General features: G+C 43.2%; 1 protein-coding gene across 2 annotated transcripts in view; it reads left to right on the top strand.

The window, feature by feature from the left end:
* The window catches only part of RALGPS1 (Ral GEF with PH domain and SH3 binding motif 1), a 347217-nt gene extending 325582 nt beyond the window's left edge, over positions 1 to 21635 (top strand). Inside the window, exons 15-20 of one of the 2 annotated variants that reach the window (XM_015426072.1) lie at positions 3607 to 3687; positions 8338 to 8443; positions 13470 to 13562; positions 13768 to 13873; positions 16070 to 16161; positions 17103 to 21635. In XM_015426072.1, the coding sequence (XP_015281558.1) occupies positions 3607 to 3687; positions 8338 to 8443; positions 13470 to 13562; positions 13768 to 13873; positions 16070 to 16161; positions 17103 to 17132 (508 nt within the window). In that variant the 3' untranslated portion in view covers positions 17133 to 21635. The remainder of the gene's footprint in view (positions 1 to 3606; positions 3688 to 8337; positions 8444 to 13469; positions 13563 to 13767; positions 13874 to 16069; positions 16162 to 17102) is intronic. The other variant, XM_015426073.1, reaches the window with a different exon arrangement.
* The last annotated feature ends 1479 nt before the right edge of the window (positions 21636 to 23114 follow it).

Raw genomic sequence — 23114 nt, 5'->3', positions numbered from 1 at the left:
GGCCTTGAGGAGGCACTGCCCCAGAACTTTGCTTCATTGCTGTGGTCTCTGTGCAGTCCCACACAGAGAACTGCAAACATATAGGCCTGCCTCAGAACATTCTGGAGCTTGTCTGAGCATGAGGCACGGCACTGCTCCCTTGGTCTTTCCCATCTTCACACTGCATCATCCCTCAGTTCTCTCTTTGCTGCTGCAGAGAGAAGAATTTCTTGGAGTGTCTCATCAACTGGAAAACAGAGAATAATATGAATTATATGAATAATAGAAATACAGCAATAGAGGGAAAGGAGGCAAACAAAAGAACTCTGCGAAGGAAAATGGCACAGTCAGATCGATCACCCCATTATGCTTGTTCTGCTAGGTGAAGGAAACAATGTCTCTAGATGTTCAGTATGTAGACAGTAACTTAATGACAGGACTTAATGGCTTAAAGTCTGAGATATTCGCAGATGTGAAGATTCAAACCAACCTTAGTGATTATGGGATTTGCTTCCATCTGTTACATATTCATTCAGACTGCAGATCTGAATGGGGATTCAGCTGCTTCCCATAGCAGCTCTCATTTTACAGTGAAGCTTTTTACACAGATCTGAGGAAGCGTAGAAATGAGTGTGCTATCCAGAGCCTCATAATGTTTTAACATCTTGTGTATATGATATTTCACATTTTGTGTACATAATGTTCATTCAACACATTGTATACTGTTGCATTCATTATTGGCAATAGGTGTACATAACTCACCAAAAACAAATGGGTTGCAGTCTTGACTGGCAGTTGGCAGACAACTGTCATGGTAGGCTCAGAATATACCCTAATGGATCTTTTGGGCATTGGTGTGTCTTCAGGTGAACTAGAAGAATCAACAGTGATACCAGCTTGGGGCAGTCTTTCCCCTGGGGCATTTCTAGGCTTGTTACAGAGTATGGCTTTCTCTTCCAGAAGAGAGGGTTTGCCAAATATTGCTTCTAATCAGCATACAGGATTCAGAAACGGCTAGTGCAGTAATCCCTCCTGTAGGGCTCAAAATGAGACCTTTATAAAACTGTTTCATGTCAGTGTTCACCCTTACGGTAAACAATCAGAACTTGAAACTAAGTATTCCCTGTCTCTTCATATGTGCTCTTCTATGGTAGATGATATAGAGTACTTTGTTAGAGTCCTTTTTTGTGCCTGATTGGATGCATACTTTCTTTTTGCCTGTTATACATGAGATCACATCCTCTTCAAGAAATAAATCAGCCCTGGCCTGGGTAGCCCGGGCAAGCCCGATCTTGTCAGATCTCGGAAGCTAAGCAGGGTCGACTCTGGCAAGTACTTGGATGGGAGACCTCCTTGGAATATTGGAGGCTGGGGCAGGCTTTATTCAGCCACCTGAATATCCTCCAGCCCCCAAGTAGGGGTCAGTCACCAGAGATCACCATCCCTTCCAGGTGCACACATAGTCACCTGAAGTCACCATCACTTCTGGATGTACGCACGCACACACACACATATTTAAAAACTACGAACAAAAAAAAGCAATATATTAGAGGGTTTTCCCCCCTTTCTGAATGTGATCTCCCTATGCTAAAGACCACAGATGGGTGTACTTTTACATAGAATAAATTTTGTGTATCTTATTTTAGAATTTTCTTTGTCAATCATAAAGTGAGGATAGAAAATACCATTTATGACCTCAAGGTTTAGCCTTTCTTGAAACCCTGTGGTGTTAACTGAATATGTTCTTACAAATGTGACTTCTGAGCAAATGAAAATATTTATATTGGGGTGAGGTGCCCAAAAACATATTACAAAATGATGATAAGCAACTTAACTGCAGCCAAAAATGTGTCCCCAGTTCAGCTACAATATAAATGTTTTTCAAAAATCAAAGGAGAACTTTTGTTTGTAGCCAAACAATCCTAATTGAGAATTTAATTTGTGCTTTTAATGTGTTTTTAATAATTATTGTTTTATTTACATTGTGTTCCACAAGGTACAAAGGCGGCTAATAGACTTTTTAAATAAGTAGCCATGCTAATACTCAGGGGTCATTTCATAGAAAAAGAGCTAGGGGAACCCATTAGCATAACTCATTAGCATATGCCACACCCCCTGACATCAGGGGCCCGGCGGTGGACCTGCAAGGCCGGCGGGAGTGCAAGGAAGCCCCGCAAAGGCCCTCCTTGGCCCCAGGCAGGCAGGGGTGGGGAGAGGCAGGGAGGAAGCAACTTACCCTCCCTCTTCTCCTGCCTCCTCTTGGCTGAATGAGGGCCGGAAGCGGGGCGGCCGGAAGCAGGGGGCGGGGCTTCGTCATGTGCCTCGCCCCCCGTACCTCACCCGGGGGAACTGCGTTCCCCCGCGTTCCCCCCCGAAATGACCTCTGTTAGGATTGTTACCACTCCCAAAGGCCATGATGTATTTGAAGTATCTGTTTAGTGCACTACCTCTCAGGATCATGTGCCAGATATTTTTTTTAAAAAAAGTTAACACTGTTTCTCAGCATCAGTGATTGCTGCAAAGCTCCTATAACTTGCTCACAAAGTAGTTCTGGAAAGTTCTTCAAATAAGTACCTGAGAATCTTTTATTTCCTTACAGACTGCCATCTCAGACTACTTTGTACACATTGACAGAATTTCAAACCATACCAGTTGGGCTGTTTTGATCAAAAAGGGAAAAAACGGGGGCTGGTTATGCCCCACAGATCATAGAACTACTTGAAATCAGTGGAAGCCATTTAGTCACTCCAGGGAACATGCTTCTTGCATTCAGTATATCCAGTTTATTGAAAAGTTGCATCTCTCTAATTTAATTCAGTTTGCTAAAGTAGACAGTTTTCATCTAAGCAACCAAAGGTTTTAGCACAACAGCTGAGATGGGAGCAAAGTGGATTTGTCTGTGTTTCTGGTCTCATAAAATAATTCTTTCTTCTCAGTGCATTCGTTCAACTTGTTCTTCATGCATTACACCTTTGCTGGGTCAGAGTGTCACATTAAAGACCATTTCCATCAATGGCCCCAGCATTGAAATCTTGCCTCTGAATCCCAGAGGAGTGAGGGCTGGGCTGGCTGTGGTTATTCAGTGGGGATGAGAATGCATTCTGCACAAATATATATATATAATCTTTTTTTCATTTTTATTGTCATGTTCTGCAGTTAATTACTGGCCTTCCGTACAGGTTTTGAACATTTAGTGCTGTTCTTTTGATAGCCCCTTAATTTTTTCTGAGGACTTTTTTCAGGTTTGTGCTGCAGGGTGATTGGTGCAGGTGTAACTTTCATAAGAGCTCGTTTATTCCCAGTGTAATTTTTCAGAATATTGTTGGACCTCAGAAATAAAGGGAAAAATTGAAGTCAGTGAGATAGAAGCAGGTTCACAAACTTGCATTGTCTGTTCACTTAAAGCACCATCTTACCCATGTTCTCACAAAAATTTGCTTTATATGTTCATAGGTGTTAAAATGAGCATTATTTTATGGAAAGTAAAACAATCACTAAAGATATCTCTGCCTTTGAGAACATCCAGTACAATATGTGTCTCACATTATCTTGTATGTTTTGTTGTGATGGATGTTATCACAGTATCTGCACGATGAGAAAAGAACTTACCTGTAAATTTATGAACAGGGGTCGGTTGTATGCCACGCTGGGGCCCAACTGGCGGGTACCAATTCGGAATTCTCCCAGAAGTCGAAGCTGTGTCTACAGGTACAATTAGGTGGTGGGTCTGTCTCACCCTAAAATGTGGTGTTAATTCTTATTTTTACCCTCTGTTTTCCTCTTGCTAATTAAGACAGCATCATATTTCCTTTTTTTCCCTCCATCATCTGTGCAAAGACTTTCCTTCTATGCTATAAAAGTTGCCAAGAGAAGGGAAAATATTTAGATGTTCATTCATCAAGATATACTTTTCATCTCCACACCACAGAAGCATGATTGGCCATGTTTACATGTCACACTGCATATAAACATGCTTCCCACAGATGCTGACTATTCTTCCTTATCATACTGTAATTGAGGGCAGAAATCAGTAAAGGTGTTTTTCTTTTAAACTAACAGCTGTCAAGAAAAGGAGTTTAGGGTTAACTCTCCAGTTGAAATAATTATGTCTGAAAGTGCTTCGTTTGGCTACATGGTATTTTAAATTAAAGCGTAACTCTTTTGTCCTCCTTTCTGTCTAGTTCCTGTTTTAAATAAGACACACACTAAGGTTGATGCCACACAGAGCATTTTCTCCATTTAAGTGATCAGAGAGAAGGGGCGATTTCGCACTAGAGCTGCCTCGCGGCGCAGCCGCCATTTGCCCCAACACAAACATGTCAATTTCACACCCGAAGCCACGGGGCTGCATTTTGACTCGCGGCTTCGCCCGATTTCCTCCACAGTTTCATGATCCTGGTTTTTGAGGATCACGAAACTGTGGAGGAAATAGGGCGAAGCCGCGGGTCAAATGCAGCCCCGCAGCCTCGGGTGTGAAATTGACAAATAGTGTCGGGGCAAATGGCGGCTGCGCCGCGAGGCAGCTCTAGTGCGAAATCGCCCAAGGGCTTTTTTTCACACAAACTCAACCTCCGTGTGTGTGCGAATTGTGCTCTGCTGCCCAAACTTTTCTTCCTTGTCTTTGTTCTTCTTTAAACTAGAAGAAATGTGATAGTTCCATCCCTGCCATTCTCAATATGATGTTAGTCTTGCACTCCCCCTCCACTTCCATCCCTTCCCCCCTCCCCACTACAGCTACCTGACTTACTGCAGCTATTATTATATACAAGCCTTGATAATTTTTCCAGGGATCTGTGGGGAGGATGGGGAAGATTCTGGCCTACTGGTGTTTTTCACAGGATCCAAGTCATAATTTATGTCCAGATATACAGAAACAATGAAATCTCACTATCCACAGATCATTTAAGACTCCCAGAAAGGATAGTGAAAGAATGCTGCAAAGAAACTGAGAAACCGTGCATGCCATACACCGAAGAGAGAAAGAGAAAGGGGAGGTGTCAGCAAAGGCTACTGGTGTAGCACTATTATGGTTCAGTGGCTGTTGTTTTTTTAATGGGGGGAGAGTTGCAATGTCATGCAGTTGACAGCGGAGTGACTGGAGAGCAGATGTGTAACAAATGCTCACCTGTGAGGAAGGAAAATCAAAGATAAAACAAGAACGGCAGTGTGCTGATTCTGCCATGTGTGTGGAATCTCTGTTGCCAGTGCAAATGAACATAGTCGCACCAAGTGCAAGACAGAAATGGAAAATCCCTTCTGTGTGGAAGCACCCCCAACATGCAACCCCATCAAGGACTATTAAAACCGGGTGGATAATAGCATTAAAATGTACGCCCACAGTACAAGACTTTGTGTTTGGGCTACGGAGCTTGTGTATCATATGCAGTCTTGTGAATGCTCTAGGCAAAAGAGAGCTTGGATATGCTTTATCCTTAATGGGTAGTTTCCTAACATTCAGTATTAATTAGTATTTCTCCTACTGTGTATTGAATTATGCTGGCTTTCAAGCTGACTCTTCCTTTTCCAACTTCATCACCACAATTCCATTTCCTTCTACAACTCATACAAATCAAAACAATTTCATTTCTAAGCCTACGCATTTCTTCCAGTGAGAGCAGGATCTAAAATCATATCATCTCAATTAGCAACATGTGCCTTTTTACACCAAGGTGACAAGAGCATGACGTACCAGAAGTGATGAAAGTGATGGAATAACTTGCCAGGATACTAAAGTCTGTGTGAGGAACAGAAATATGCATGTTTGGGGGAAAGGGAGTAAGATTATGCAAATGATCTATGACTAATTCTAACCAGTTTGTCCAAGATTAACCTAAAGATTAGTTCCTTACAGGGCATCTTCTCAAGATTTCTTCTGTTCCTCTTCCTAATTGCTGGATTATTTTGCTAGCCTTGGGGTTTTTTTGACAAAGCCTTTGTGATGCTTACAAAGGTGACGTGAATATGTGTGCGTGCTTCTGGAGGAGAAAAGATGCTTCTGCCTTCAAAATGATCTTGCTGTCCTGCTCATTCTCCATTTCAATCCTCGTTTTGCCTGACTTTATCTCATTCCGTTTTTAATTCCTTTTTGAATAAACATCCAAAATAACATCTCATCATATTGTCTGCATTAATTAGGCTATCGCTCGAAGAAGTGGATGTCTTTTATGAATATACTCCTTCATCCTAAGAGAACTCCTTTGTGATGATTTCCATATAAAGTTGTGATGTGTTGTTCTCTGGTGATGGAAAACCTTTAGTAATAAAAATAGTAGTGATCTGTTTGCCATACAGATATCATATTTTTTTAAAAAACCAAGCAGTCTCAACGTAGTGTATTGTACGGTTAAAGATTCCTTGTTAGAGATATGGGGGCCCTCGTCAAAGAAAAGGGACAGGTTTTCTGAGACTGTCTGTGGTCTAAAGTTGCTGCTATACACATAGGAATAGATTTTGTTTGCAGACATCCATAGTACATAGGCAGCAGCTCACATACCTGCCAGTCTCACATTCAGAATTAACATGTACAAATTAATTCACAGGCTGTGCAGATAGACAAAACAAAGAGACCCCAGTAATAATTTGTCCTATACATTACTGTACACCTTTACTATTTTGTTGTTCTCACTATAGAAATAGCTAAGATATTGTGAAGAACGAAAAAGAAAGAGCTATCTTCTGGAATTCATGGTGTGTTTGTAACTGATGCTTTCTGGCAAATTGGGTTGGCCTGAGGCAAGATCTACCTATAGACATTTCACAGTGGGGTGTATGGAGCCATAAGCATTTATTTAGGGCCTTCTATGCCAGACTCTAACCCAGCTCAGTCGGTACTGTGTGTGTTTCTTAACTAGCTGATATTTGAAGTAGAGAATGCGGTGGCTCCATTGCTCTTCGACCATTAGAACACAAAGTAGTCCATGCTGGATAAAACCCATCTAGTCCAGCATACTGTTTCACACAGTGGCCAGCCAGTTGCCCTGGAGAGCCAAACAAATGGTACAGAGGTCAAGACCCTTATTTATTTATTTGTTTATTTAAAACATTTATTAGCCACCTTTCTACTTTATAGGAACTCAAGGCAGCTTACAGTGTAAACAGCAATAGAACAATAAAGTACATAAAAACACTAAATTAAAACTGCCGGTAGGGAGAAGAAAAGAAACAAATTGAATGGCATCATGAAAAAAAGGTTTTCACCTGCCTCCTAAAGGTCAAGAGTGGGGGGGAGGGCAGGCATACCTCCCTGGGGAGTTGGATCCATAATCGTGGGGCTGCTGTTGAAAAGGCTGTCTCTCATGTGCCCACCCGATAAGCTTCTTTGGTCCCAGGCAAGAGAGCCTCTCCCTGTGATCTTCGTTCCCAGGCATATGGGAGAAGTCAGTCCTTCAGGTGCCCCATTCCCAAGCCATGTGGGGAGTTAAAGGTCAAAACCAACACTTTGTATCAGACTTGGGAATGGAATGGAAGCCAGTGTAATTGCTGTTATATTGGGGGTCACATGATCCTGATACTGACCTCAACCAGCAGTCTAACCTTTGTATACTTCACTAGCCACAACTTCCAAACGCTCTTCAAGGGTAGCCCCAAGTAGAGCACATTGCAGTAGTCCAGTCTAGATGTAACTAAAGCATGAATCACCGTGGCTAAATCAAACTGAGCTATGAACCTCTGTTCAGTGACTGGAGTTTAGTTATTAGAGTCCTCTTTATCCTATTTAGTGAAGGGTTTATGTTTCACTTGGTATCATATTAATAGCCTCACCCAGTCTGCTAATCATTTAACTGGCACATGTCACTTGAGTGGCAATTTCATATAACTGAATTATTTGACCGAGTCATAACTTTTAAACAGTAGCAGTTGGGCTTAATCTTGCCCATTTATATTCTCTTAATCACAGCAGCTCAATTTATTGTTTAAAGCACATTTTCTCTGGTATCTCTTCAATGATGATGTCTCTATTTATTTATTTATTTATTTATTAAATTTATATCCCGCCCTCCCCCGTAGGGCTCAGGGCGGCTATCTTGAAACCTTGAACATCCTTGAACTTCTGCAGTGAACAGATTTAGTCAGTGTGCTTTCATGTTCCCTTGGTCTGAATGTCAGCATATTTATATCACTAATGCAGTGACAGAAGCAGCTTTAATGATTGGGGAAATCTAGCAAAATCTACCAATGGGAATTAAATAGTCTTCCATTATCCTATTCAACACACTCAATAGCTTGTATAAATAAAAGGGAAGATCAGTGTTCAGGAACCCAGTTGCTTAAAGTAAAGGAAGGCCTGTGAAAGTTTTGCACATTTTTTATTTCCATTTTTGCCTGCTCCTACCAACATGATGTTATTTGTTGTTTCAGTCCAACAGGGGCTTGTAGCTGCACATCAGGGAGTTCCATAGGAGTTGTTACCATGGAAGGGCCTTTAAGAAGGAAGACATTACTAAAGGAAGGCAGGAAGCCTACGGTAAGAGTGATTTTAGCTGTGGCCATTGTTACAATTTGCTGGGATGGCTGTGGTTGCTACTGAGGTTGCCAAAGGAAATGCTGCAAATTGCTCTGCACAATCAGGTAGAACAATGGGATATATGTTTCATGCTGTCCTACAGTCATGGTTAAGAAACCCACTTGTGAGGGGTGTAACTTAAAGCCAGCCACATGGAAACAAAAAGTCTTTTTTGATGGCTTGAGGCCACTAGGTCCACATTGCTGTGAAAAGAATGACCATTCCCTCTAACAATCACCCTTAAACAAGTCCCAGGGCCTTTCTGCATTCTCATATTCGTCACTTGTGTGATCCTGTTGCTTCTTTTTTTCATGTGTTTTGCTCCCTCTAGTGGTTGATTCAGTATTACATTTTTTTGTGTCTGGCATAAAAACCTGCAGTTTAAATCTACAGGTAGATATGCTGGACATAAAGTGATTTAATATCAAATCGACCAGTAAAGGGGGCAAAACAGGTGGAATGGGGGGGGGGGACCAAAGCATCAGGAACACACAGACAAGAAAAATGAGAATGTGGAAAAGCCTCCAGCCTCCTGACTGAGGAGATCAGAAGATTCCAGGTTTCAGACGAAAGCCTTGTATTCTCAGCCAAGGAGCACTGTGCTGTATTTAAAACATTTATGTAAAATTAATTATTCTTGACATGAGTAATTAAACAAGAATCACAAATGTACAGAAAATACTAACTTGTGTGAAAGAGATTAAAAGAAAACCAGGCATAGATGTCACTTTGTATTCTACCTAACACACTTAAAATGAATGGCGATTTCAGAGAATCTTACAAGAGCCTTTGCAGAAAAGATAAGATAGTTTCACTGAATTCCAAATTCCAAATCTGAGAAATTTGAGGATTTTAAGGTGTGGCTAGCTCAGTGGTGGTGGAAAGTACCATCAGGTCTCAGCCAACTTATGGCAAGCCTGTAAGTTTTTCAAGGCAAGACACATTCAGATATGGTTTGCCATTGCCTGCCTCTGTGTCACAACCCTGGCATTCCTTGGTGGTCTCCCATCCCAATACTAACCAAGGCCGACCTTGCTTAGCTTCTGAGATCTGATGAGATCCGGCTATCCTGGGCCATCCAGGTCAGGGTGTGGCTAGCCTATACGGCACAGTTGCGTGAAGCAACACATGACTTAAATTAAACCTTCTGATTTGAAATATCTAAAGGGATGATGTGATGCACTTCTTAGCATAACATGATACTTCCCCAATAGAATATTTATAGCAAACCATGTTCTGTCATTCCTAGAATTTTGTCTGGGTATTCAATCAACATTCGTAACTCAGTATAGCATTCTAATAGTGGACAACCCTCTCGTTCTTGCCCTTCTGTGAGTTTTCTTTAAGGCCTAAATTGTGAGAAAATACATAATTTTCCACAGGAAGCAAAAAGCAAATCCTTTGGCCTCCTTAACACTAAGCATTCCAAACAACATATCTTTATAACGTCAAATTCCACAATGCTGTAACATTGGTCTTCTACTGATGAGTCTGGATCCACAGGTTGGATTACACCAATGATGGCACCATCTTGTTCTCCCCTTTTTCATGTGATATTTGGGGAAGGGGAGGGGATAGGGAAGTTGTACACGCACACAAGGTGAACATGACTCTTTTGCCTTTAATAGTTTCGTATTTCAGCAGGTACATCTTTTCAACTTTGCACGGCGTACAGCAACTGTCCGGATTCTCTCTATTAAAGAAATAGGGTCTCTTTTTTCTTTTGCATCTGTTAATCCTCAAAAGAGGAGGCAGACACAGATATGGTAAAAAAAATTAACAGCGGGCCCCACTGTGAAGGAGTGGGGGGGGGTGTCAGAAGAAGGTGCTGTTTCTGGTTTTGTTTGGAGGACTTTTTATTTTTTCAGAGGAAAGCTTGGGAAACACTGGGGAAAAGCTCCTATTATTTTGGTGGTGGTGTTGAAATGAGTGCAATGCGTTTGAAGACAAGGTTTTCTTCAAATGAAATCTATAGCATTAAAATTTCTGAAGCTTTTTTTTTTTCAATAGGGAAATTTTGGGCAGCACTGAAAAAAAACTATTGGCTATTTCTGTCAGAGAGTGATTGGGTGAAAATCAGTTCCTCAGGGCTTGTAAGAAAGAGACGTTCTGCTAGGCTTATGGTTGAGGACGGCAACTTTTTTTTAAGCTAGCCTGGCTCCTTCCTTCCTTCTCCCCCATCAGGAAAGGATACTAAATTGTGTGTTTGTTGGGGCCATCTGAAACTGTTGTTTGAAATTGTTAGCTGAATTGTTAAGGCCAGGGGTCATTTCGTAGAAAAAGAGGTGCAGGAGCTCATTAGCATAACTCATTAACATAACTTATTTGCATATGCCACACACCCCCTGAGTCGGTAGTAGGGTAGTAGGAGTAGAGATCTCAGCACTGGTAATGAGACACTGGTAACTTGCCACATAAAGTGTGGCGCTCACAGCATTACTGGTGGTTAAAGATGCTTCCCCTACACAGCAATCTTAAATCCATCCCCCCAAAATAAAGAAGTCATTAGAATCAATACATTCAAGAGTGACTGACCTTGGGCACTTGCTTCTGTGCCAATTTAGAAGAATTGTGCATTCTAGGCCCACTAAATTACAGGGGCCCATTGTGACCATTCCAGTTAACAAAGGCAGCAGAGAAGTCTGAGGGCCACATCCACAAACAACATCAAACTTTGGGAGGGCAGAATAGAAAAACGTTCCTGTTTCCTCTGCACAAATAAGTTTCCTGCAGTTACTTCAGTGAATTTGAAATATACATCTGCTTCTACTGCATTAAGGTTTCGCAGTATATAAGCTTATAAATAATACAGATCTCTTCAGCAGGACAAAAAAGCAATAATTTAACTTATATAACAGAGCATGAAATTTTGGGACAGGGTGCCCAACCCAATCCAGTGGAATAGTCTCTGTGCAAGGTGGAAGCTCGCAAGGGCCTGTTGCATCCTCGCCCATTCCCCCAGGTGACCCTACAAGGCACACCTGACTGCTTGGATGCCAAGTCAAGCTTCACACCGAGGAGGGACAAAGCCACAGGGCAGCACCCACTTGCCACCCACCGGCAGCTGGCGCCAGGACAGGCTGCAAGCAACCTTGCCGTCGCCCTGCACTTCTCTGTGATGTTCACCTGCTGGTCATACTCCGGGCAGTACTTAGTGGCCATCTTCACTTTCTTGGGCCGGCCTGCAGATATGTTTCCTCAGCTGCAGCCGCTGCAGCTGCAAGTGGGGCTTGGCGAGGCAGAGTGTGTGAGCCGCCACCCCTCCCACCCGGATGGAACATGGCCCTTGCACTCCCCAGGGCTGCGCCACCACCGGCCAGTGGGAGCCCACCTTGCACAGCGCTCATGACCCCGGTGAGGCCAGGTGGGACGTCGATGGATTGAGCCACAGTCGCTTGGCCGGCGAGGCAAGAGCCGGGCTTGCCCGGCTTGGGCGATGTAGGGGGAGCGGCCGGCAGGCAGGCCACCCACTGGAGGCAGCAGCTGAGCCAGGGAGGGGCGCCGAGCCAGCTTTGTTCGATGCCCAGCAGCCACGCCTTGGGACTGCCCTACGATGTGCACACCTCTCCTCTACGGTGTGCCCAGGATGGCTGGCGGTGGTGGCACAGGCTCAGCATAGTGCTAATCAGTGGTGGCCAGGGCCAGAGCGGCTCCCCCCTTCCCCACCCCACCTCGGACCCCCCCTCCCTGCCTTCCCCATCAACCCTCAGCGTGCCCACCCGCAGCCAGCAAGAGCGGGTGGGCGGGCAGCAAGGGCGAGTGATCCTGTGGCTCCAGCGCATGCTCCGCCAATCTGCCTGCGGGAGGGGACTGGCACCAATTCCCAGAACGCCCGTTCCAGCCCGTTCCGGCTCAAGATAAGCCCTGGTCAAGCCTATTTTAATCTTAACTTTTAATTTTAAATCATTGTGTATATTTTTGGAAATGTTGTCCCCCCCTTCTAAGTCTAACCCTTCTAAGGGCCTAACTCTGCTTAGGTTAGCACTGTACAGTATTTATATTTTTAAATTCCAGAACTCTGCCAATTACTACAGTTTTATATGCTAAACAAGTTATAATTGATGCATTCTGTGCAGTTAAATCATCAAAATAGGTTGAGGTTTGATAGGAAACTCAAAGTTATAAGTTGTATAAAATTCCCATTATGCTCCTTCCATCCCATTTTCCCTCGTGCCTGGGCCCAAAAAGTTCAAAGATTTCAGGGTGTAAGTTTGAGTCATAATACATGTCCACCAGCAGGTGGCAGCACGCAACCCTGTTTCAACAGTGAAGGCGGAAGAAAGTACATTTTCTTCAAAGCAAATTGCGCCCTCATAGATGCTAGCCTATCTTCAGTGACCTTACAGACAAAACAGTTGTATAATTCCTTTTTATTAGAATCAGCCAAAAATAATCACATATTTTCAAGTTCCCAGAACTCTTCATTAGGCTGGATCTAAATAAATAGTAAAGGGGGGAGGGAGAAAAAGGTGCTTCAGGGCATGATAGAGAATCTCGCAGTCTGCATTTTGTATAGTCTTAAAATGGAGGTCAAGCGCTGTTGCAGACCTAATCAAATTAGATGAGACTGTTGGTGCGAAACAGATTTCAAATAGGGTTCCTAACAGGCCCGGAGGAAAAATATCCTGTCTCTTTAATAGAAGCTTAATGTGTGGAAATGGGCAGCTTTTCATTTGAAGCTTTACATTAGATGGAGGTAAATAACATCCTCATTAAAGAGGCAGGATTTTTCTTTTCTCTAGGCAATTAACAAACCAAGTTTCTTGATGCACCAAAGGCTAGAAGGACAGAGAAGACAAAGAAATGACCACAACTTTGAAAACGCAGAAGTCAGCCATTGGAAATCCATCTCTCCATCATTTTCATTGAGCTGCCTTAACATTCTTGTTTTTCCTGAGCTTTTCCCATTATATTCACTTTAGTACTTCTGCAAGTATATGGAGCATGCGCTTCGAAATTTTCCCTAATTTTCTCCTCTGTTCCTCAGCTTTCCTCGTGGACTAGATATTGGGTTACCCTTTCAGGATCTACTCTGATCTACTTCGGAGCAAAGTCTTTAAGAGGCACTGAAAGAAAGCACGTAAGCAAAGAAGTGGTTTTATTCTGTAGATCAAACACATGGTTTACAATAGATGGCATGCAATACCAACAGGGATGTACTCACTGGCTTTTGTGTCCAGGAAAGTACGTTTATCCCCAGTTATGATGCTGGCGCTCTTTGTAGATAAAGAAAGCCATCTGGAATAGTTCTCGCTCATCTTCTTTCTTGCTTTTTTCTCTCCTAGTATAAATCTACTCCAGGAAAAAGGGTTTCCGTTGTTGGATGGATGGTAGCACTGCCTGATGATCCTGAACATCCTGATATTTTTCAGCTAAATAACCCTGATAAAGGTATGTACCTGTCCTCAGTCAGTCAGAACATTCATTCTGGTGGTAGTTGACCTCAAAAACTGAAAGTGCAAAGGGAAAGCTAGGGGTATCTGAGATGATTTATTTAATACTGCACAACAAGAATATTCCTCTTTTAACAATGGTAAAATGCTCCCTCTAAGCCATGGAGTCTTGTGAGCAAAAATTCTACTTTGTGAGCTACTGGGATTAAAGTAGTGAGCGAGCAATTTGGCTCCTGCATAAATCAGTTTGCTCTGGAGCCATCCTTCCTGAGCTGAGACAAAAATGTGTGAGCCAGAGGCTAAAAAACTGTGAGCTAGCTCACACTAACTCAGCTTAGAGGGAACACTAACAACTCATAATGTAGATTCAGTGGAACACAGAAGCCTAGCAGAAAACAGATCAATGCCCCATTAATAAAGATTTTTTCCCCTGTGAAAATCACATTATTTTCCCACATAGCGGCTGTTTCCACATGGATTCTACTGATTCTATTGAGGTTTGATTCTATTGAGAAGTGTGGGGGGGGGGCGCTTCCGCACAGCATCGTGATACGTTTATGCACCTCCCAGCCCTTCCCCAGCATTTCTCCAATGTTTTCTAAGCCTGCTTTGCAGCAAAGTTTTGGGAAGGATCATGGCAGAGCCTGGATGGCTGCTGTGTGGGATGGAAAGTTCAGTTCCCCCCTCACACGCACACGGCAGCCATTTTCGCAGTCCCTGCCCCCACAGCAGCCTTTTCTTCCCACTGCCACTGGGAGGCTTTGGGGGATTTTTAAATTGGCCGTTGAATATTGTTATCGCTATCCAGGGGTCGTTTCGTAGAAAAAGAGCTAGGGGAACTCATTAGCATAACTCATTAGCATATGCCACACCCCCATTACATCACCGGAAGTGTGTCATAAGGCCACACCCCCTGCTATCACCGGAGGTGTGTCATAAGGCCACACCCACCCCTCAGTTAGTCTTAGTCTTAAAGGTTAGTCTTAAAGGTGCTATTTGTTAGTCTTAAAGGTGCTATTTGAACTCTTGGACTATTTTGCAGCAACAGACTAACACAGCTACCTTGGGGAAGCTCCTGGATGGGGCTGGGAGTCCTTGCGGAGGCCACGTGGAGTGGCCTCGGCCAGGCAGAGGGGGAGGACGCCAACTTACCCTCCTGCTTCTTCCTCCTTCTGCAACAGAATGAGGCTGGAAGAAGGGGGCGGCCGGAAGAAGGGGCGGGGCTTCGTCGTGTGCCCCGCCCCCCTGCACCTCACCCGGGGGCCCCGCGATCCCCCCGAAATGACCTCTGTGGCTATCTGCATATCAGAGCCTCTGAATTCCAGTTTTACTTTTTAAAAGTAGCTTTCTAGCCTCTGTCACTTTGGAGATATAAAGAGGAAAGGCGTATCTTCACAAGTAAAGGAGGGAGAGGCTTTTTAAAGAACTCTGGGAATTTCAAATGCTTGATACACATACTATTAGAACAATTACTGATTTTTAAAAAAAAACACGCTGAAAAGGCCCTGATGATGTGCGTGGGAGGGTAGTCACTGCAAAGGAACCGGGGGCAGAGAAACTACTACAGGGAAGCCCCATCGCTGTTGCATGGTATCAGCAGCCACAGCACTTACAGGGAACTACATAAGCCAATCGCGGCTGTCTCCTTTGATGGGTTGCAGCTCTCCAAGGCTTCTGCCAGGGCTATCCCAGTCCTACTGCCTGAGATCCATTTACCTTGAGATGCCATATGGATGTTGATGTTTTTGGATCCAAATCCTGTGCTGTGCCACTTAGCCATGGCCCCTCCCCTACTCAGTGACTTCACCCCTGAAATAACTTCAATATTTCCATGTAGTCATGTGTTTTCTAACGTTCTTACTCTGAAAGAAAGCAAAATATTAGTATAGTCTCCTACTGCTTCATAGGTGTAGTCCTTAATTCAGAGAGACCTGGGGTTTCTTAAGTATTAGCAATAAAGCAAAGGCAATGAGTCAGACCTGGAAGATCAGATTAGTCAGCATTCAAGTCAGTTTGTCCTGAGCGTGCACAGTTCTTCCCTCGCCTTGTTAAACCCTGCTTTCTGCCCAATAATTATATGGAGCTTTCAGTTAATTGCTCCCTACTGTTGTCTTTGTGTCTCAAACTCTGCTTTTGTGTATCAAACTCTGTGTCAAACTCTGCCTCTGCTTTTCTTACAAAAAATTTTTTGTAGGCAATGTTTACAAGTTTCAGACTGGTTCAAGGTTTCATGCAATACTGTGGCACAAGCATTTGGACGACGCATGCAAAAGCAACAGGCCTCAGGTATGGTTTTTCCTTTTGATTTTTGAGCTAAAAGGGTAGTCACAAAGGAAGCCATGTGAAACCATTGCAGAGCTGCCTAGCAAGATTTTGACTGGATACATCATTCATGCCAGCAAATCTCTTGTTTTCTCAGAGCTGTGGTTTTTGTTAACAACTGCCATATCGTGGAGAAAGAGACAGAGATAGCACTCCCACAGATGCTCGGGCATTGATTTAGGATTCTCACTCTTCTGTGCCTTGTCTGATCAAAGAACCAGATGAATGTTTTGGCAGCTAGTAGTGGTTTAATGTTCAACTGTGCAGCACTGCACACTCAGATTATATATCCTTAGTCACACTGCTAATGCAGTGCTAAAGGTCCCACATCCTCTAAGTGCAGTTTCTGTGGCTTCAGTTCAGATGAGGGGTAGGGATGTTGCTGGGATATGTGGATAGAAGGAGTTCCATCTATGCTTCAAGAAGGGTACGAATGTGATGCGTATTGCAGTTGCAAATGAAGGTGGCAAGCTCTTGTAGCCAGGATGATTACATTTTAATGCCCTTGTTCGGAGGCAGTATTCTCCCAAATGCCTTTTGCTTGGCAGCAATAGAAGAGAAGGCCTGTTGTTTTTCTCACCCTGCTTGAGCTCTACCGGAAGGCATCTGGTTTGCTCCTATGGTAAACAGGATTCTGGATTTGATAGACCCTCATTCTGATCCAGCAGCATAGTTTTATGATATTAACCATTAGTGGGGGACTTCAAGCAATCAGCTGTGGATTGTCGTATAGCATTTTTCAACTTTTCGGAGTCTGTTCCAAGCTCTCACTTGCAAGAGTACTTTCAGTGACGCAGAAAGCAGACTTGGATATGGACCTTTGACTCAGAGGTAGATTAACACTTTGATTTCCCCGTGCTTCAAGAAGATTCATTCTGCTGACTGATTTCCATTTCTTGCATCAGGTACCTGCAAACCTTATGTCATTCGAGTAACATGCTTCAGTGTGTGGTGTGACTTCAAGTGCCAAACTGCAGGACAAGGAATTGTTCCCACAGGAGAACAGAGGAAGGAGACTCCAGAGCGAGCCAGCTGTCTGTAACAGCAACTTCAGCACTTTTCTATGTAACTTGAAAGTAATTATGACAGAGCTTCTAAAAGCAGAACGTGAATGTTGTCCTTAGGACAGGATCTAACCTAATGCACTGATGAGAGAAATGAATTTAGACTGATCCAAGACACATCCTGCTCCCAACGCAGGATCCTTGAGTCCTTGACTTTAGCTTTGTGGTCACAGACTACCGTGGATTTCTGTTCTGCCACAAACTGTGCATCACATCTTCTGCAAATTCTTTTTTTTTAACTGCTCTTTTTATTGTTGAGCTGCTTTATGTGACTGAAGAACATTTAGCCCATGTTGGGTTTTCAATTATTTCTAATGCACAAAACAATTGACAGTGTTAACATGCTGCAAAGTGTCGATTAGAATAGGACATTGTGGAACAACGTTTTTTCTAACCTTAAGTGCACTGAGTTGCTTGACAATGTGGCTGCCTCAGATTTTGTATAAAACCTAGGGACAAAACTGATGTTCATCCCTGAGCTATTTGGGAAATGTGTATTTTGGCACAAGATAAACCACCTGTAATTTACTGTTTCTTTCTTGAAATTGTTTCTGCTGCTTTGTTTTAATGTACAGGAGGTGCCCAGTGATGTGAAGAGTGTGTTGCTGCTGAAATCCACTTGGTATTTAAGGCTCTTTCTGGCCTCCTTTCTTGTTTGCCTTAAATTATTTGAGCCCCCCCCCCTTAACTATGGGTGCTATTCATCTAAAATGTCTAGTGGTGCAGAAGTCATTTGCACCTACAGAGCTGCATTCAGATATTCCCGGTTGGCAGGGCATCTGCTTGTCACTACATTCTTGCCTCGTTGGAGGGGTTCTTACCATCCCAAAACTTTCCTTTTGATATTTCACAACCTCCTGTAAGCTCACAACATGTTAATATTTTGACATCATTAACCAAGGAAAGCATAGCTGGATCGAGCTCCACGTTTCCCCAGTTCCTGATTACCTAATCTCCTGAACAGAATCCCTTCAACATACATTCAGACCCTGCCTGCCTACAAGAGTGAGGAGGCTGCGTGGCGCAGCCTTCAGTCTCTGTGGGAAGCCAGCAGTCATTTCGGATGAACTCAGCCCCACATTTGAAGACATGCCCTGACCAAGGGACGTTATCTACTGATCTGGTTGAGTCTTGATGATTTTTGAACCTTAAAAAATATAGATATATAGATATACTTTTTTTCTTTAATGTTTAGTATGTTGTTGATTGTAATCTGCTTTTAATCGTCATGCTACTGTATGTTTTGTGTCATAGTCCTGAGAATGAAACCCAATATGAAACCAGCTCGTGAACCTTGTCATCTCCCCACAATGGGAGTCAGGCAGCTTCTCATGCAGATATGTCCTTCAACCTCCTTTTTTAATAGGTCAGGTTGACTGGGTGCTGTGCGCTTGATTGCCCTGTCGACCCAAAAGGTAACCTGGTATGAGCGAGGCCATAGCAAAGGAGCTTCTGTAAGTCTAAGAACAAATTCCCCCAATGGCAGATGAATAGTGGGGTTTTGTTTGGTCATCATCGTGGGCATTTCCTGACCAAGTGTTCTCTTGCACAAGGAGATGCTGGCAGTTTAAACATTTTGATTGTTCTCCGGGATGAAACTCTTGTCTGGATTTGCATCTAAAGTGAAAATGTAAGAATGTGATTTAGCAAGGTCTGCGTACTATGTGCTGATGATACTCCATTCTTATTCAGAATACAGAAGGAGAGACATCTGGGCAGCTACAGGGTGGTAATGTAAAGGTCCGGCCTCCAGACCTACTAGTGGCTGTGAAGAATTCAACATGATCCTTTCTTTTTTAACCAGGAAAGGACCCCATCCTAGCAGCATTCCCTGTTTTGAATGCTCATTTCATGAATTAAAGTGAGAGCCTCATTACAGCACTAAGGAGAAAACAACAGCCCATTTTACACTTGTATTCGATTAACACAGTCCTCTTTGTTCTCAGCATATCCCTGAACTCTTATCTTCAACGACTTTTAAGGATGCCAAAAAATGCAAGAAGTACATGACTTGAAGCTGAGAAATTGTAAAGCTGAAATGGTTAAAACAAGAACTGGGCCTTCCTCTGCTGCCAAAATGCTAAAAGCGACACAAAGGGAATTAGGACATGCATAATTAATTTCCATCACATCAATCGAACGATATAATGGTAGAGTTCAGGTTGCCATTCTGTGGAAGAGAACAATCAGTACAGTAAGTTTGACCTCAACTTACTTAGAGGTCAAAATATACATCAACTAGAGTGCCGATGCTTAGTTTTTCTCCCAAAGTAGATTTAAACTAACTAAATTCAGATGACCCAGAACAAGATCTACTGACGGTGATGATCAATAGTCCAGGTGCTCATGGTTAAGGTCACAATAGTTGCATTTAAATCTTGCAGCAAATGCCCTATGCTTACTCTCACTTTCCAGGTCAGTGGAAGCTACACACCAAAATAATGGTGGCAATCACAGGCCAGGCAGTCAAAGGGGTGTTTGATAATTTCCCATTACCTGGGCAGTGGCAGCTTGCAGCCCTCAGCCATTTGTAGCAATTGGGAAAATGAAGGATGCCATCTAAGCATAGGAAGTAAGTCCCATTGAACTCAGTTGGATTTACTTCTAAGTAAGGATATTAGTATTTAACTGTCAGAGCAAAAGCTCCGAGAACAGCAAATCCCTAGTTTGCTTTTGGTTTAACTTTGTACTTCCTGAAGGAACAAGGATAAGTATTTTGACCTTTGGATATAATTTCATCTGATAAGAGAAAAAAGGTCTCCCCAATTCTCACCAGCTTTCATCATTATGCATCAGTCCCCTCAACCACAAAGAGTTTAGACCCCAGACCAGCAGGGGCCCTGATCTAACGTGTCCCGAATGAAAAGGACACTGGTGGTGGTGGCACCCATGAGGCAGAAATCTCTCCTTATGTAATGAATGAAACTTGCATGCATCTGTAGGGGGAAGGAAATAACTTGGAATGTAGCTACTTGAAAGTCCCTCTGCAAATTCGCATTTGGAATGGGGTTTTTTTTCCAAGAAAAGAAAACAACTGGTGATACAAATGACTGACCTTGATTTGATGTATATATAGTATTTTGTCTGGACATGAACTTGGAAAATTGTATACTAATGACTTGTGTGATAATGGAGTAACATGGTGCAGTATTCAGCAATACAGGCAGCTTTGCTGTACAATGTTTTAAGAAGATGAAATAAATGAGTATATGGATATTGTTGTTAACATAATCCACATTTAAATTGTTTTCTTCCTATAAAAGCATGAACTCTACTTAGCTACTGGGTTTTTTTAGCGCACCTTTTACTAGGAATTAAATAATAAAGTGAAGCATATTGATACTGTTTAAAATATCACCTCTGTCATGGGGGTATTACAAACTCTGATGCAGAGGTCCCATGCATCTCTGATGCACACACAGAGCTTTAGAGCTTGCTGGCTGCCCCCTCTCATTCCAGCAACAGCAACGGATCCATGTGTGCAAAGGCAGGGTTGTATATATCAGCCTTCTTTATGGGGGAGTTTTTACAGATGGGTTATCTCTGTGTGCCCGTTCAGCATCTGACTCCTAAAACAGATGGCCGCCTCAGTGTGTAACTACATGATACATCTGACGTGTGCTGTGCCACTTCATGAGTGTGTGACCAGACTCACAGTCAGATGTACATCAGGGGAACCCACTTGTTTGCTTGGTGCTGCAAGGAGGGAGATGAAGCTTTGAGTTCCCTTTCACCCCACTTTCAGTAGCAGAAAGGAGAGAGGCTCTTTTCACCACTTTTCTCTGGCTCCGTGTGTCCTTTCTGGGACACATACAGGAAGCTCCTTCTGCCCCCTCAGAGCATTGAGCAAGCGAGCGCTTTTTAAGATGAGTTTCCCTCGAGTCCAGTCACACACCTGTGACCCAGCATATGTGTAAGCATATTGTGTAGCTTGGCCCCCAGACTGCTAGTCTAGCGATAATTCATTTACGCAGCTAACCTCTTTGTTCAGCAACTTTATGAAAAAGGTCCCTGTCAGTTGTTTTCAGGATGACTGTTTTTAATGACATGTGAAGCTATGAGCTATATTGCAGCAATATTATTTATTGTTAATTTATTAGAGTGTGAGTAATTTTAAAGCAAACTTAGTGCCAAAATGCATGTTTTTCCCTATTAGCACTCAGTTGAGGCAGAAACAGTAGTACTCAATTTTTGACCCATTTGTCACATTGTGATGTAAACCAGTTTTCTAGATTTCAATTTGTTTCTTGTGAAAATTGTTGCACTATTTTTTTTGGCCGTATTCCAGCAGCCCACTGCATGCCGTTTATGTAAGGCCCCTTTCTAAAACAAACAAACAAAATAATAATTCTTGTGAATTGTCTCACTCATGATAACCACTGAAGTTCTAACCCTTGTGTGGGAGTCGTTTAGGTTTTTGGCAAAGTATTTTGTTACCTCAGTCTTCTATCAGGTTGCTGTATTTTTCAGCTTGTTACATTGATAATGATTGTTTCACTAATTAAAAAAACTTTAATGTAAAAAATAAGTATAATTTTATTTTTTTACTACTTGGGGGGGGGGGGGGGATTTGTAAGGCCAAAAATTCGAAGCATTATTATTTCCCCTAAAGTTCTGCTCTGCTCAACACACAGTGCTGTGGTACTTCAGTGCAAAACTAATATTCTAGTATTTCCAGAAAGTTTTCAATTCAGTGAGGCTTTATGTGAAGCTGTACAGGAAGCATCTGCGAAAGCCTTCCAAATTACAGAAATGAAGATGTTCAGGCCAAGCTCTGAGAAGATGAAAAATAGTTCTATAAAGATTTTGTTTGGCTGAAATAAAAGAGAAAAACAGGTATCCCATAATAAGCAGAAAAATAGGACCACTGGGGTGTGGTATGTACGGGAATTATAGTTTTTCTTATACTTATCTATCAGTTTCGACATATCTACTGCCATGGTGTACATAGCTACTTCCTAGAGGTTGTTCTTACAAGGGAAGGGTAATATCAGATGTGTTTTTGAGTCTCTGGTGAAGCTGTCAAAGATTTGCACACAAATCCTGGACGGTTGTTCATAGTCTCTGTGCATCACTCTAACAGGAAATTGAACATGCCCTGAGTATCTCTCAATTGTTTGGAAGTAGCCAGAAATAGCACAGTCTGCCAGATGATCAGCCAGGTCTTTTCTGTGTGTGAGAGAGAGGGAGAGAAGTGCCTGTGGAGTTTTCAAGGCTAGGGACTAACAGAGGTGGTTTGCCATTGCCTGCCTTTGGGTGCGGTCACACGGAGCATTAGCCACGCTACAGAGATGGAAGATAGGCGGATTTTCCGGGCGCGATGACAGTGCCACATCTGGGAAGCATAGAGCTCCCATGGCGAACCCGAGGCTTCCCGCCGAAGATGTGGGGTAAAAAACTATTACCTCCGAGGTACTAGTTTTCGGAAACCGTGGGGCAAGGGCGGGTGCCTGATCGCGTTTCTGGTGGTAGGTCGTGGCATCCGGCGCCCGCCCATGTCCCGTCGCTAAAAGGTTTGTTTTTTTCCAAGTCTCTACGGGATGCGCACAAGCATCCAACGGCGCATGCGCACACTTCGTTTAAAAGCAAACAACACAGCCCCCTCCTCTTTTCCGTACCCACCCCACTCCTGGCTCGGCCTGCTCGAGAGGAACTCTCTGCACTGGGCAGCAGAGGGGGAGGTGCAGGGGAGGTGCGGGGGTGGTGTGGCGGGAGGGCAGCTCGGCTGAAGCTCCTGCTGGAGGGGACCGGACGGAGGGCACAATTTGCATTTCTCTGCAGTCCTGGAAGGGGTTAAACCCACAGAGCCTTTTGCTAGAGAGGCCGCTTCTTTGCTGCGCCGCAGGATTGTCC

This window comes from Gekko japonicus, unplaced genomic scaffold, assembly GCF_001447785.1.
Source record: "Gekko japonicus isolate JY-2015 unplaced genomic scaffold, Gekko_japonicus_V1.1 scaffold22, whole genome shotgun sequence".
In the NCBI taxonomy this organism is placed as follows: domain Eukaryota; kingdom Metazoa; phylum Chordata; class Lepidosauria; order Squamata; family Gekkonidae; genus Gekko; species Gekko japonicus.
The sequence above is the reverse complement of the archived record's forward strand: the minus strand, read 5'-3'. Positions and strand labels throughout refer to the sequence as shown.